At 45.9% G+C, this 13,596-nt stretch overlaps 1 protein-coding gene across 1 annotated transcript in view; it reads right to left on the reverse strand.

Annotated features, from left to right (window-relative positions):
• LOC137389529 (mucin-2-like) overlaps positions 1-13,596 on the reverse strand; it is a 63,417-nt gene that overhangs the window by 12,372 nt on the left and 37,449 nt on the right. Inside the window, exons 34-40 of the mRNA XM_068075565.1 lie at positions 11,938-12,093; positions 11,534-11,755; positions 11,054-11,308; positions 10,632-10,853; positions 10,089-10,352; positions 9,460-9,681; positions 428-9,305 (exon numbers count right to left, since the gene is read on the reverse strand). Of these exons, the coding sequence (XP_067931666.1) occupies positions 428-9,305; positions 9,460-9,681; positions 10,089-10,352; positions 10,632-10,853; positions 11,054-11,308; positions 11,534-11,755; positions 11,938-12,093 (10,219 nt within the window). The remainder of the gene's footprint in view (positions 1-427; positions 9,306-9,459; positions 9,682-10,088; positions 10,353-10,631; positions 10,854-11,053; positions 11,309-11,533; positions 11,756-11,937; positions 12,094-13,596) is intronic.

Raw genomic sequence — 13,596 nt, forward strand, 5'->3', positions numbered from 1 at the left:
GTGATTTCCTTCAAGCAGGCCAGTACTCTCAGTCTTACAGCGATGGGCTCTGAAACGTCGATAGGTGTAAGAACAATGGAAACACTTGACGTTTCTGTGCCGGGCTCAAGAGGAATCGGTGCGTCAGTTACGGGTAGCGCGCTACTCGTCACAGCGAGTACAAACGTTTCACCATCTGCAGAAAGAATATAGACTTCGGCAGTCTTAACGTTGTCCGCAACGAGAAGCGTGATTGATTCCAGTTCCGTTGAGCTACCGTCATCGGTTAGAGCGATGGTGATATTCGGTAGGACATCCTGCTGAGGCGTCGACTTCCATGAAGCGGGAGAACCAGGACGTAGATTATCTATAGGAGAGTCGCTAGACGTGGTCGTTACGCGGTCCGTAGGTATAAGTAATGGATTGGACATTCCTTCTTCTTTGGTACACGGTGTAGGCGTTGTTGATGTGGAAGGAGCGACTGTTGTCGTTTTAGAAGTAGCGGTCGAGCTCGTGACGTACTCGGTTGTTTTTGTGCTTCCGGTAGTTGGACCGGCAGTGGTGGTGGCAGCTGACGTCACCGTAGTTAGTTCCTTCAAGCAAGCGAAGATGCCAACTTTAACGGTGATGGGTTGCGTGTCATCCTCGGGTACGAGTATGATATACACGAATGCCGCTTCAGTTCCGGGTTCAATTGGAATTGAAGCATTCGATGTAGGCAAATCACTGACAACGGTTAAAAGCCTAGGGGACTCATTGCTGGCTTCGCTGACGTAGATTTCTACGCGGTCAACGTTTTCTAGAATAGGGAAAACTATTTCGTCTACGGCGGTGGGCTCGTTGTCTTCCGCGAGTCTTATGATTATGTAGGGAAGCACGCCTACTTCGGGAGTTGAAAACCAAGGGGTGAGAGACTCGGGCCGTAGATCGTCTACGGGCGAGTCACTTGACGTCGTGTGTATGCGATCGGAGGGCACAAGCAGTGGGTCGGACATGCCTTCAACTTTTTCGCATGGCGTCGGAGTTGTCGAGGTTGATGGCGGGCTTGGCGTTGTTTTCACCGTCGTAGTCGCAACGTACTTTGTAGTAATTGCGGCGGTAGAAGTAGTCGACGCCGCAGGAGTCGATGAAACTTGTACCAAACACGCGTGAAGTTTCACTCGAACCGAGACAGGTCTTGTGGGATCTACGGGCGTGAGGACAACTTCGATAACCGCGGCTTTTATCCTATTTTCAAGAGGAATAGGGTTGCTTCCTGTAAGCGTTTTAAAATCGGAAACGACGAGTCTGCTCGGTTCATTCAAAGTTTCGGCAACATTGATATCGACACTCTCAACATTGTCTAGCTCGAGATTTAATTCTGTCACGTCTGTTTTTTCGCCAGTCTCAGTCAGTCTAATCGTGATACTAGGTAAAACACCGACTTCAGGGCTCGATTGCCAAGGTGAAGACGAGTCGGGACGCAAGCCATCTAACGCAGATCGGCTCAAAGTTGTTTGAATCCATCTCGTCGGTATGAGAGATGGATCGGACATGCCTTCTTCATCTTTACAAGGCGTTGGCGTTGTAGATATGCCTGTTGATGTTGTTACTGACTTAGTAGTCGTGGTTGTAGCGGGTGCGCCGGTCGTAGGAGTGATTTCCTTCAAGCAGGCCAGTACGCTCAGTCTTACAGCGATGGGCTCTGAAACGTCGATAGGTGTAAGAACAATGGAAACACTTGACGTTTCTGTGCCGGGCTCAAGAGGAATCGGTGCGTCGGTTACGGGTAGCGCGCTACTCGTCACAGCGAGTACAAACGTTTCACCATCTGCAGAAAGAATATAGACTTCGGCAGTCTTAACGTTGTCCGCAACGAGAAGCGTGATTGATTCCAGTTCCGTTGAGCTACCGTCATCGGTTAGAGCGATGGTGATATTCGGTAGGACATCCTGCTGAGGCGTCGACTTCCATGAAGCGGGAGAACCAGGACGTAGATTATCTATAGGAGAGTCGCTAGACGTGGTCGTTACGCGGTCCGTAGGTATAAGTAATGGATTGGACATTCCTTCTTCTTTGGTACACGGTGTAGGCGTTGTTGATGTGGAAGGAGCGACTGTTGTCGTTTTAGAAGTAGCGGTCGAGCTCGTGACGTACTCGGTTGTTTTTGTGCTTCCGGTAGTTGGACCGGCAGTGGTGGTGGCAGCTGACGTCACCGTAGTTAGTTTCTTCAAGCAAGCGAAGATGCCAACTTTAACGGTGATGGGTTGCGTGTCATCCTCGGGTACGAGTATGATATACACGATCGCCGCTTCAGTTCCGGGTTCAATTGGAATTGAAGCATTCGATGTAGGCAAATCGTCGACGACGGTTAAAGGCCTAGCCGACTCATTGCTAGCTTCGCTGACGTAGACTTCCACGCGGTCAACGTTTTCTAGAATAGGGAAGACTATTTCGTCTACGGCGGTGGGCTCGTTGTCTTCCGCGAGTCTTATGGTTATGTTGGGGAGCACGCCTACTTCGGGAGTTGAAATCCAAGGAGTGAGAGACTCGGGCCGTAGATCGTCTACGGGCGAGTCGCTAGACGTCGTGCGTATGCGATCGGAGGGCACAAGCAGTGGGTCGGACATGCCTTCAACTTTTTCGCATGGCGTCGGAGTTGTCGAGGTTGATGGCGGGCTTGGCGTTGTTTTCACCGTCGTAGTCTCAACGTACTTTGTAGTAATTGCGGCGGTAGAAGTAGTCGACGCCGCAGGAGTCGATGAAACTTGTACCAAACACGCGTGAAGTTTCACTCGAACCGAGACAGGTCTTGTGGGATCTACGGGCGTGAGGACAACTTCGATAACCGCGGCTTTTATCCTATTTTCAAGAGGAATAGGGTTGCTTCCTGTAAGCGTTTTAAAATCGGAAACGACGAGTCTGCTCGGTTCATTCAAAGTTTCGGCAACATTGATATCGACACTCTCAACATTGTCTAGCTCGAGATTTAATTCTGTCACGTCTGTTTTTTCGCCAGTCTCAGTCAGTCTAATCGTGATACTAGGTAAAACACCGACTTCAGGGCTCGATTGCCAAGGTGAAGACGAGTCGGGACGCAAGCCATCTAACGCAGATCGGCTCAAAGTTGTTTGAATCCATCTCGTCGGTATGAGAGATGGATCGGACATGCCTTCTTCATCTTTACAAGGCGTTGGCGTTGTAGATATGCCTGTTGATGTTGTTACTGACTTAGTAGTCGTGGTTGTAGCGGGTACGCCGGTCGTAGGAGTGATTTCCTTCAAGCAGGCCAGTACGCTCAGTCTTACAGCGATGGGCTCTGAAACGTCGATAGGTGTAAGAACAATGGAAACACTTGACGTTTCTGTGCCGGGCTCAAGAGGAATCGGTGCGTCGGTTACGGGTAGCGCGCTACTCGTCACAGCGAGTACAAACGTTTCACCATCTGCAGAAAGAATATAGACTTCGGCAGTCTTAACGTTGTCCGCAACGAGAAGCGTGATTGATTCCAGTTCCGTTGAGCTACCGTCATCGGTTAGAGCGATGGTGATATTCGGTAGGACATCCTGCTGAGGCGTCGACTTCCATGAAGCGGGAGAACCAGGACGTAGATTATCTATAGGAGAGTCGCTAGACGTGGTCGTTACGCGGTCCGTAGGTATAAGTAATGGATTGGACATTCCTTCTTCTTTGGTACACGGTGTAGGCGTTGTTGATGTGGAAGGAGCGACTGTTGTCGTTTTAGAAGTAGCGGTCGAGCTCGTGACGTACTCGGTTGTTTTTGTGCTTCCGGTAGTTGGACCGGCAGTGGTGGTGGCAGCTGACGTCACCGTAGTTAGTTCCTTCAAGCAAGCGAAGATGCCAACTTTAACGGTGATGGGTTGCGTGTCATCCTCGGGTACGAGTATGATATACACGAATGCCGCTTCAGTTCCGGGTTCAATTGGAATTGAAGCATTCGATGTAGGCAAATCACTGACAACGGTTAAAAGCCTAGGGGACTCATTGCTGGCTTCGCTGACGTAGATTTCTACGCGGTCAACGTTTTCTAGAATAGGGAAAACTATTTCGTCTACGGCGGTGGGCTCGTTGTCTTCCGCGAGTCTTATGATTATGTAGGGAAGCACGCCTACTTCGGGAGTTGAAAACCAAGGGGTGAGAGACTCGGGCCGTAGATCGTCTACGGGCGAGTCACTTGACGTCGTGTGTATGCGATCGGAGGGCACAAGCAGTGGGTCGGACATGCCTTCAACTTTTTCGCATGGCGTCGGAGTTGTCGAGGTTGATGGCGGGCTTGGCGTTGTTTTCACCGTCGTAGTCGCAACGTACTTTGTAGTAATTGCGGCGGTAGAAGTAGTCGACGCCGCAGGAGTCGATGAAACTTGTACCAAACACGCGTGAAGTTTCACTCGAACCGAGACAGGTCTTGTGGGATCTACGGGCGTGAGGACAACTTCGATAACCGCGGCTTTTATCCTATTTTCAAGAGGAATAGGGTTGCTTCCTGTAAGCGTTTTAAAATCGGAAACGACGAGTCTGCTCGGTTCATTCAAAGTTTCGGCAACATTGATATCGACACTCTCAACATTGTCTAGCTCGAGATTTAATTCTGTCACGTCTGTTTTTTCGCCAGTCTCAGTCAGTCTAATCGTGATACTAGGTAAAACACCGACTTCAGGGCTCGATTGCCAAGGTGAAGACGAGTCGGGACGCAAGCCATCTAACGCAGATCGGCTCAAAGTTGTTTGAATCCATCTCGTCGGTATGAGAGATGGATCGGACATGCCTTCTTCATCTTTACAAGGCGTTGGCGTTGTAGATATGCCTGTTGATGTTGTTACTGACTTAGTAGTCGTGGTTGTAGCGGGTGCGCCGGTCGTAGGAGTGATTTCCTTCAAGCAGGCCAGTACGCTCAGTCTTACAGCGATGGGCTCTGAAACGTCGATAGGTGTAAGAACAATGGAAACACTTGACGTTTCTGTGCCGGGCTCAAGAGGAATCGGTGCGTCGGTTACGGGTAGCGCGCTACTCGTCACAGCGAGTACAAACGTTTCACCATCTGCAGAAAGAATATAGACTTCGGCAGTCTTAACGTTGTCCGCAACGAGAAGCGTGATTGATTCCAGTTCCGTTGAGCTACCGTCATCGGTTAGAGCGATGGTGATATTCGGTAGGACATCCTGCTGAGGCGTCGACTTCCATGAAGCGGGAGAACCAGGACGTAGATTATCTATAGGAGAGTCGCTAGACGTGGTCGTTACGCGGTCCGTAGGTATAAGTAATGGATTGGACATTCCTTCTTCTTTGGTACACGGTGTAGGCGTTGTTGATGTGGAAGGAGCGACTGTTGTCGTTTTAGAAGTAGCGGTCGAGCTCGTGACGTACTCGGTTGTTTTTGTGCTTCCGGTAGTTGGACCGGCAGTGGTGGTGGCAGCTGACGTCACCGTAGTTAGTTTCTTCAAGCAAGCGAAGATGCCAACTTTAACGGTGATGGGTTGCGTGTCATCCTCGGGTACGAGTATGATATACACGATCGCCGCTTCAGTTCCGGGTTCAATTGGAATTGAAGCATTCGATGTAGGCAAATCGTCGACGACGGTTAAAGGCCTAGCCGACTCATTGCTAGCTTCGCTGACGTAGACTTCCACGCGGTCAACGTTTTCTAGAATAGGGAAGACTATTTCGTCTACGGCGGTGGGCTCGTTGTCTTCCGCGAGTCTTATGGTTATGTTGGGGAGCACGCCTACTTCGGGAGTTGAAATCCAAGGAGTGAGAGACTCGGGCCGTAGATCGTCTACGGGCGAGTCGCTAGACGTCGTGCGTATGCGATCGGAGGGCACAAGCAGTGGGTCGGACATGCCTTCAACTTTTTCGCATGGCGTCGGAGTTGTCGAGGTTGATGGCGGGCTTGGCGTTGTTTTCACCGTCGTAGTCTCAACGTACTTTGTAGTAATTGCGGCGGTAGAAGTAGTCGACGCCGCAGGAGTCGATGAAACTTGTACCAAACACGCGTGAAGTTTCACTCGAACCGAGACAGGTCTTGTGGGATCTACGGGCGTGAGGACAACTTCGATAACCGCGGCTTTTATCCTATTTTCAAGAGGAATAGGGTTGCTTCCTGTAAGCGTTTTAAAATCGGAAACGACGAGTCTGCTCGGTTCATTCAAAGTTTCGGCAACATTGATATCGACACTCTCAACATTGTCTAGCTCGAGATTTAATTCTGTCACGTCTGTTTTTTCGCCAGTCTCAGTCAGTCTAATCGTGATACTAGGTAAAACACCGACTTCAGGGCTCGATTGCCAAGGTGAAGACGAGTCGGGACGCAAGCCATCTAACGCAGATCGGCTCAAAGTTGTTTGAATCCATCTCGTCGGTATGAGAGATGGATCGGACATGCCTTCTTCATCTTTACAAGGCGTTGGCGTTGTAGATATGCCTGTTGATGTTGTTACTGACTTAGTAGTCGTGGTTGTAGCGGGTACGCCGGTCGTAGGAGTGATTTCCTTCAAGCAGGCCAGTACGCTCAGTCTTACAGCGATGGGCTCTGAAACGTCGATAGGTGTAAGAACAATGGAAACACTTGACGTTTCTGTGCCGGGCTCAAGAGGAATCGGTGCGTCGGTTACGGGTAGCGCGCTACTCGTCACAGCGAGTACAAACGTTTCACCATCTGCAGAAAGAATATAGACTTCGGCAGTCTTAACGTTGTCCGCAACGAGAAGCGTGATTGATTCCAGTTCCGTTGAGCTACCGTCATCGGTTAGAGCGATGGTGATATTCGGTAGGACATCCTGCTGAGGCGTCGACTTCCATGAAGCGGGAGAACCAGGACGTAGATTATCTATAGGAGAGTCGCTAGACGTGGTCGTTACGCGGTCCGTAGGTATAAGTAATGGATTGGACATTCCTTCTTCTTTGGTACACGGTGTAGGCGTTGTTGATGTGGAAGGAGCGACTGTTGTCGTTTTAGAAGTAGCGGTCGAGCTCGTGACGTACTCGGTTGTTTTTGTGCTTCCGGTAGTTGGACCGGCAGTGGTGGTGGCAGCTGACGTCACCGTAGTTAGTTCCTTCAAGCAAGCGAAGATGCCAACTTTAACGGTGATGGGTTGCGTGTCATCCTCGGGTACGAGTATGATATACACGAATGCCGCTTCAGTTCCGGGTTCAATTGGAATTGAAGCATTCGATGTAGGCAAATCACTGACAACGGTTAAAAGCCTAGGGGACTCATTGCTGGCTTCGCTGACGTAGATTTCTACGCGGTCAACGTTTTCTAGAATAGGGAAAACTATTTCGTCTACGGCGGTGGGCTCGTTGTCTTCCGCGAGTCTTATGATTATGTAGGGAAGCACGCCTACTTCGGGAGTTGAAATCCAAGGGGTGAGAGACTCGGGCCGTAGATCGTCTACGGGCGAGTCACTTGACGTCGTGTGTATGCGATCGGAGGGCACAAGCAGTGGGTCGGACATGCCTTCAACTTTTTCGCATGGCGTCGGAGTTGTCGAGGTTGATGGCGGGCTTGGCGTTGTTTTCACCGTCGTAGTCGCAACGTACTTTGTAGTAATTGCGGCGGTAGAAGTAGTCGACGCCGCAGGAGTCGATGAAACTTGTACCAAACACGCGTGAAGTTTCACTCGAACCGAGACAGGTCTTGTGGGATCTACGGGCGTGAGGACAACTTCGATAACCGCGGCTTTTATCCTATTTTCAAGAGGAATAGGGTTGCTTCCTGTAAGCGTTTTAAAATCGGAAACGACGAGTCTGCTCGGTTCATTCAAAGTTTCGGCAACATTGATATCGACACTCTCAACATTGTCTAGCTCGAGATTTAATTCTGTCACGTCTGTTTTTTCGCCAGTCTCAGTCAGTCTAATCGTGATACTAGGTAAAACACCGACTTCAGGGCTCGATTGCCAAGGTGAAGACGAGTCGGGACGCAAGCCATCTAACGCAGATCGGCTCAAAGTTGTTTGAATCCATCTCGTCGGTATGAGAGATGGATCGGACATGCCTTCTTCATCTTTACAAGGCGTTGGCGTTGTAGATATGCCTGTTGATGTTGTTACTGGCTTAGTAGTCGTGGTTGTAGCGGGTACGCCGGTCGTAGGAGTGATTTCCTTCAAGCAGGCCAGTACGCTCAGTCTTACAGCGATGGGCTCGGAAACGTCGATAGGTGTAAGAACAATGGAAACACTTGACGTTTCTGTGCCGGGCTCAAGAGGAATCGGTGCGTCGGTTACGGGTAGCGCGCTACTCGTCACAGCGAGTACGTACGTTTCACCATCTGCAGAAAGACTATAGACTTCGGCAGTCTTAACGTTGTCCGCAACGAGAAGCGTGATTGATTCCAGTTCCGTTGAGCTACCGTCATCGGTTAGAGCGATGGTGATATTCGGTAGGACATCCTGCTGAGGCGTCGACTTCCATGAAGCGGGAGAACCAGGACGTAGATTATCTATAGGAGAGTCGCTAGACGTGGTCGTTACGCGGTCCGTAGGTATAAGTAATGGATTGGACATTCCTTCTTCTTTGGTACACGGTGTAGGCGTTGTTGATGTGGAAGGAGCGACTGTTGTCGTTTTAGAAGTAGCGGTCGAGCTCGTGACGTACTCGGTTGTTTTTGTGCTTCCGGTAGTTGGACCGGCAGTGGTGGTGGCAGCTGACGTCACCGTAGTTAGTTCCTTCAAGCAAGCGAAGATGCCAACTTTAACGGTGATGGGTTGCGTGTCATCCTCGGGTACGAGTATGATATACACGAATGCTGCTTCAGTTCCGGGTTCAATTGGAATTGAAGCATTCGATGTAGGCAAATCACTGACAACGGTTAAAAGCCTAGGGGACTCATTGCTGGCTTCGCTGACGTAGATTTCTACGCGGTCAACGTTTTCTAGAATAGGGAAGACTATTTCGTCTACGGCGGTGGGCTCGTTGTCTTCCGCGAGTCTTATGATTATGTAGGGAAGCACGCCTACTTCGGGAGTTGAAAACCAAGGGGTGAGAGACTCGGGCCGTAGATCGTCTACGGGCGAGTCACTTGACGTCGTGTGTATGCGATCGGAGGGCACAAGCAGTGGGTCGGACATGCCTTCAACTTTTTCGCATGGCGTCGGAGTTGTCGAGGTTGATGGTGGGCTTGGCGTTGCTTTCATTGTTGTTGTCTCCGCATAATTATTAGTAGTAGTCTGAACATTTGTCTTATGCGTTGTGGTTTCTGCAACTTTTTTGAAACACGCATTAACATCTAACTTAGCAATCAGAGGTTCAAGTAGGTTTTCTTTATTAAGTGTAATTTTGACTTTGTAGACGTCTTTTCTTACAAGGTATCGTTTTTCGGGTTGTGGATCCTAAAATCATAGAAAATAATTGCAAGAAATTTTTGTGTGGTATATTTGAAGGTAGCATAGCATTTTATAACATTTAATGCTTTTTTTCAAACAGTATGTCAACTGTTAGACGCTGTAAACATCCCGCAAACAATATGTACCACATTGTACTTACCAATTCGTTAGATTCTGCCTGATAGACTCCATCTTCAGATATAATCACTTCTATCAACATATCATAAGCGTTAACCAGTTCAGGAAACACAATATATTCTAGGTGGGTCAGATCATTTGGATTTTCGGCAAGTTGGATGATAATTGTCTGCAGTCGCTCATCTCCTGATGACCATGACCTCGGTGCGTCTGGCCTCAAGTTTCTTTTGTCACCTGATGTCACCTTAAGTCAATAGCATGTCAAAGTAAATGATATCAATCGTTGCTATCATATTGCAGCAAACTTTCCTATTTTTGCTATAACACTCCTTTCACATCTTTCATGGGTGTATTCATTAGGCGTATTTGCGCCATGAGTGAAAATAGCAACTTCGTTTGAAACGTACTGGTTCTTTGCTGTTTGTTTGACAGCGAGCCCAACTGGTACACTGACCAAAATATGCATTTGCAAATGACCTTCCTAATTGTCAGCAAACTGTTTGACCCAGCAAGCAGTAGATTTCGATGATTCTCTCAGAATTTTTACAACTCATGCGCTCGTTTGGCAGTTAAACACATTAGACCGGTGCATGTTTTACAAACTGATAAGCTATCTACATTAAGCTAGGTTAATTTAAACCAAAAACTTACATATAGGAAATCATCCGGCAGGAAAGCAAGCTCATCCATACCATCCACAGGTTCACAAGCTTTAGCAGTAGTAGCAGTTTGAGTTGAAGTTGCAGGTTTGGTTGTTGGAGTTGTCGTAGCAGTTGTGAACACTGCTGCTTTTTTAAAGCAAGCATTGACATCGAGCTTGGCAACAATTGGACTGACAGGGCTTCTTTTACTAAGAATCAGTTTTATTTTGTAGACATCATTCTCAATGTAGTACCTTACACCAGCTTTTGGATCCTATGCAATAAAATGACATATTTGGTACACAGCATATTTCAACATCAATTAACAGTATTCATGGTAGAATGGTATACAGAGAGTGTTGCAGGTTCTGCCTCAATAGCGGTCCTAGTTGTTATCTGGTAAACGATAGTTGAGTTTCTGCAATTAGGCCTCTCTTATTACATTTCCAAGTGTTTTGATTAAACAGTTTGCTTTTTTATAAATTCTGTAAACAAATGTGTTAAAAGAGTAAACCTTAGAGTCCACTGCTAGTGACTCCTGGTTATAACCTACCTGAATCATGGAGACTGTCTCAAAGACTTCAGCCGTAGACTTGGTTATTTTTATGACCAAGTCAAAAGTGTTTTCCAGTTCAGGAAAAATGATATATTCTAAATGAGTGAGGTTGTCTGGATTCTCAGTCAGTTGAATTATGATAGTTTGAGGTGACTCGTCACCAGAAATCCATGGGGTCAAGGCCGCTGGTCTTAAGTTATTCTTTTCTCCTGATGATACCTACACAACATTAATAAGGCAATAACAAGAGACATTTCATATTACATACATACACTGAAAAAAATTCAAGGAGCTATACAAGGTTGCGCCAGTGTATAAGTTTTACCATACTGAATAACTCAACAGAAATGTTTGTAGAAAGTATACTTATAAACAGGTCATCAGAATCTAATTTGACACAGTAAAGCCGAAAAGCTTACGCGCAAGAAATCATTTGGCAGAAATGCAAGCTCATCCATTCCATCGACAGGTTCACAAGCCTCAGAAGTGGTAGTAGTTGGAACAGAAGTTGCAGGCTTGCTAGGGGTAGGAGTCGTCAACATGGCTGCTTTTTTAAAGCAAGCATTGACATCAAGATTGGCAACAATTGGACTGACAAGACTTCTTTTACTAAGAATCAGTTTGATTTTGTAGACATCATTTTCGATGTAGTACCTTACACCAGCTTTTGGATCCTACAAGATATGAAAAAGTGGCAAGTCACTGCAACCCGCTATTTTAGTTGCTCTATGCAATTGAATTGACAGTTTTGGGTGTTAAGATTTTTCATCAAGTCGTAATTATCCTTGCTTTGTTGTTGAGCAGTTCTTGTAAAAATACTTTAACCATGTATGAAGTATTACAACATGAACAGATAAATCCAGGGCTGCACTAGTAATGATTGCCGGTTATTTATCTACCTGAAAGCTGGAGACTGTCTCAAAAATCCCATCTGTGGACGTCGCGATTTCTATGAGCAAGTCAAAAACATTTTCCACTTCAGGAAATAAGATATATTCCAAATGAGTGAGATTATTTGGATTCTCAGCCAGCTGGATTATAATAATCTGAGGCGAGTCATCATCAGAAATCCATGGTGTCAGAGCCTCTGGTCTCAAGTTTCTCTTCTCCCCTGATGACGTCTAAATTTAACAGTGTAAAGCTATACATAATCATGATTCTAATGGTGACACAGTGTATGGTGTACGGCAGCACAGAAAGTGCATATTTGGCTGAGTGTAACATCAGCATGAATATATACTGCACCGATGATACAATCTAAAGATTTATAGCATAATGAGAGGCTTCAAATAAACGTGCTTACCCAGAGGAAATGATCAGGAATAAAAGAAATTTCATCCATTCCATCAATAGGCTCACAAGCCTTCTCAGTAGGAGTGGTAGTTGAGCGTCTCCATGTGGTTTCTGTTAATAGTACCGTAGCCTTAAAATCAGCTGATGTAATTGTCACCCCATGAAGCTAACAGTTAGGGGTATACAGACTATACACAAGTAAGGAGAAATTATTGTACCATTTAACCTCTGATTTAACTGTTCTATATGCGAGCGTTACATCTTTGTATGATAAATGAATTTCATTCATCGGTGAGCATGCTTTCAGCTGACTTAGTCTTAAATTTGGCCAACAAACTTTAGCTTGACAGTCACCAACTGTCCTATGAGACTTTTATATCAGAGTGAAAAGAGTGCAATAATTCTAACATATGCCTATAATATAGGATGATCTCTAAGTTAACAGTAATCTACAATTAAAACTTGAGAGGTCATTGCTAAGTTATCAGTCGACAGCTTACCTTAGAGTTACAGTAAGAGAGGCCATTGTTATGTTAACAGCCATAAGTTCTCCTATACAGTAGTTACATTTACAGGTAATTCTTAGAATTAATACCGAAACTAGAACAAAAATGCTTTGCTTGTTTCGCTATAAGACTTTCATTGATTTGTTTAACCTAAAGGTTTATATATAAAAGTTTTCACCTCATTCCCATAGCTACTGACTATTTGGTTTACATTTTGGTAGTCATGCGATCCAACTTGCTGACTGCGCTTTATCAACATCAATGACACAATTACCTTCTTTGACCTAGATTTGGGCCTCTCAATAATCCTGCTGTTGGGGTATTGATAAATTTCCTTCTTAGAGTTGAACTAATCATATACAATTTTCTGTGAACACTTTCAATTGGGTCATTAACATCCACAATTTCATTTCAATTTTAATAACATCTCTACTGGTAGGTGCATGTTGCAAGGTTGACACTGATATGAACAGTAGGCATATGTGTATATTGCAAGTTGATACTGATATGAACAGTAGGCATATGCGTATATTGCAAGGTTGACACTGATATGAACAGTAGGCATATGAGTATATTGCAAGGTTGACACTGATATGAACAGTAGGCATATGCGTATATTGCAAGGTTGACACTGATATGAACAGTAGGCATATGTGTATATTGCAAGGTTGATACTGATATGAACAGTAGGCATATGCGTATATTGCAAGGTTGATACTGATATGAACAGTAGGCATTTGCGTATATTGCAAGGTTGACACTGATATGAACAGTAGGCATATGTGTATATTGCAAGTTGATACTGATATGAACAGTAGGCATATGCGTATATTGCAAGGTTGACACTGATATGAACAGTAGGCATATGAGTATATTGCAAGGTTGACACTGATATGAACAGTAGGCATATGCGTATATTGCAAGGTTGACACTGATATGAACAGTAGGCATATGTGTATATTGCAAGGTTGATACTGATATGAACAGTAGGCATATGCGTATATTGCAAGGTTGATACTGATATGAACAGTAGGCATTTGCGTATATTGCAAGGTTGACACTGATATGAACAGTAGGCATATGTGTATATTGCAAGGTTGACACTGATATGAACAGTAGGCATCCATGATGCAAGATGGACAAATTTAAAAGGAAGTATGTGG

Source organism: Watersipora subatra, chromosome 1, assembly GCF_963576615.1.
Source record: "Watersipora subatra chromosome 1, tzWatSuba1.1, whole genome shotgun sequence".
Lineage (NCBI taxonomy): Eukaryota > Metazoa > Bryozoa > Gymnolaemata > Cheilostomatida > Watersiporidae > Watersipora > Watersipora subatra.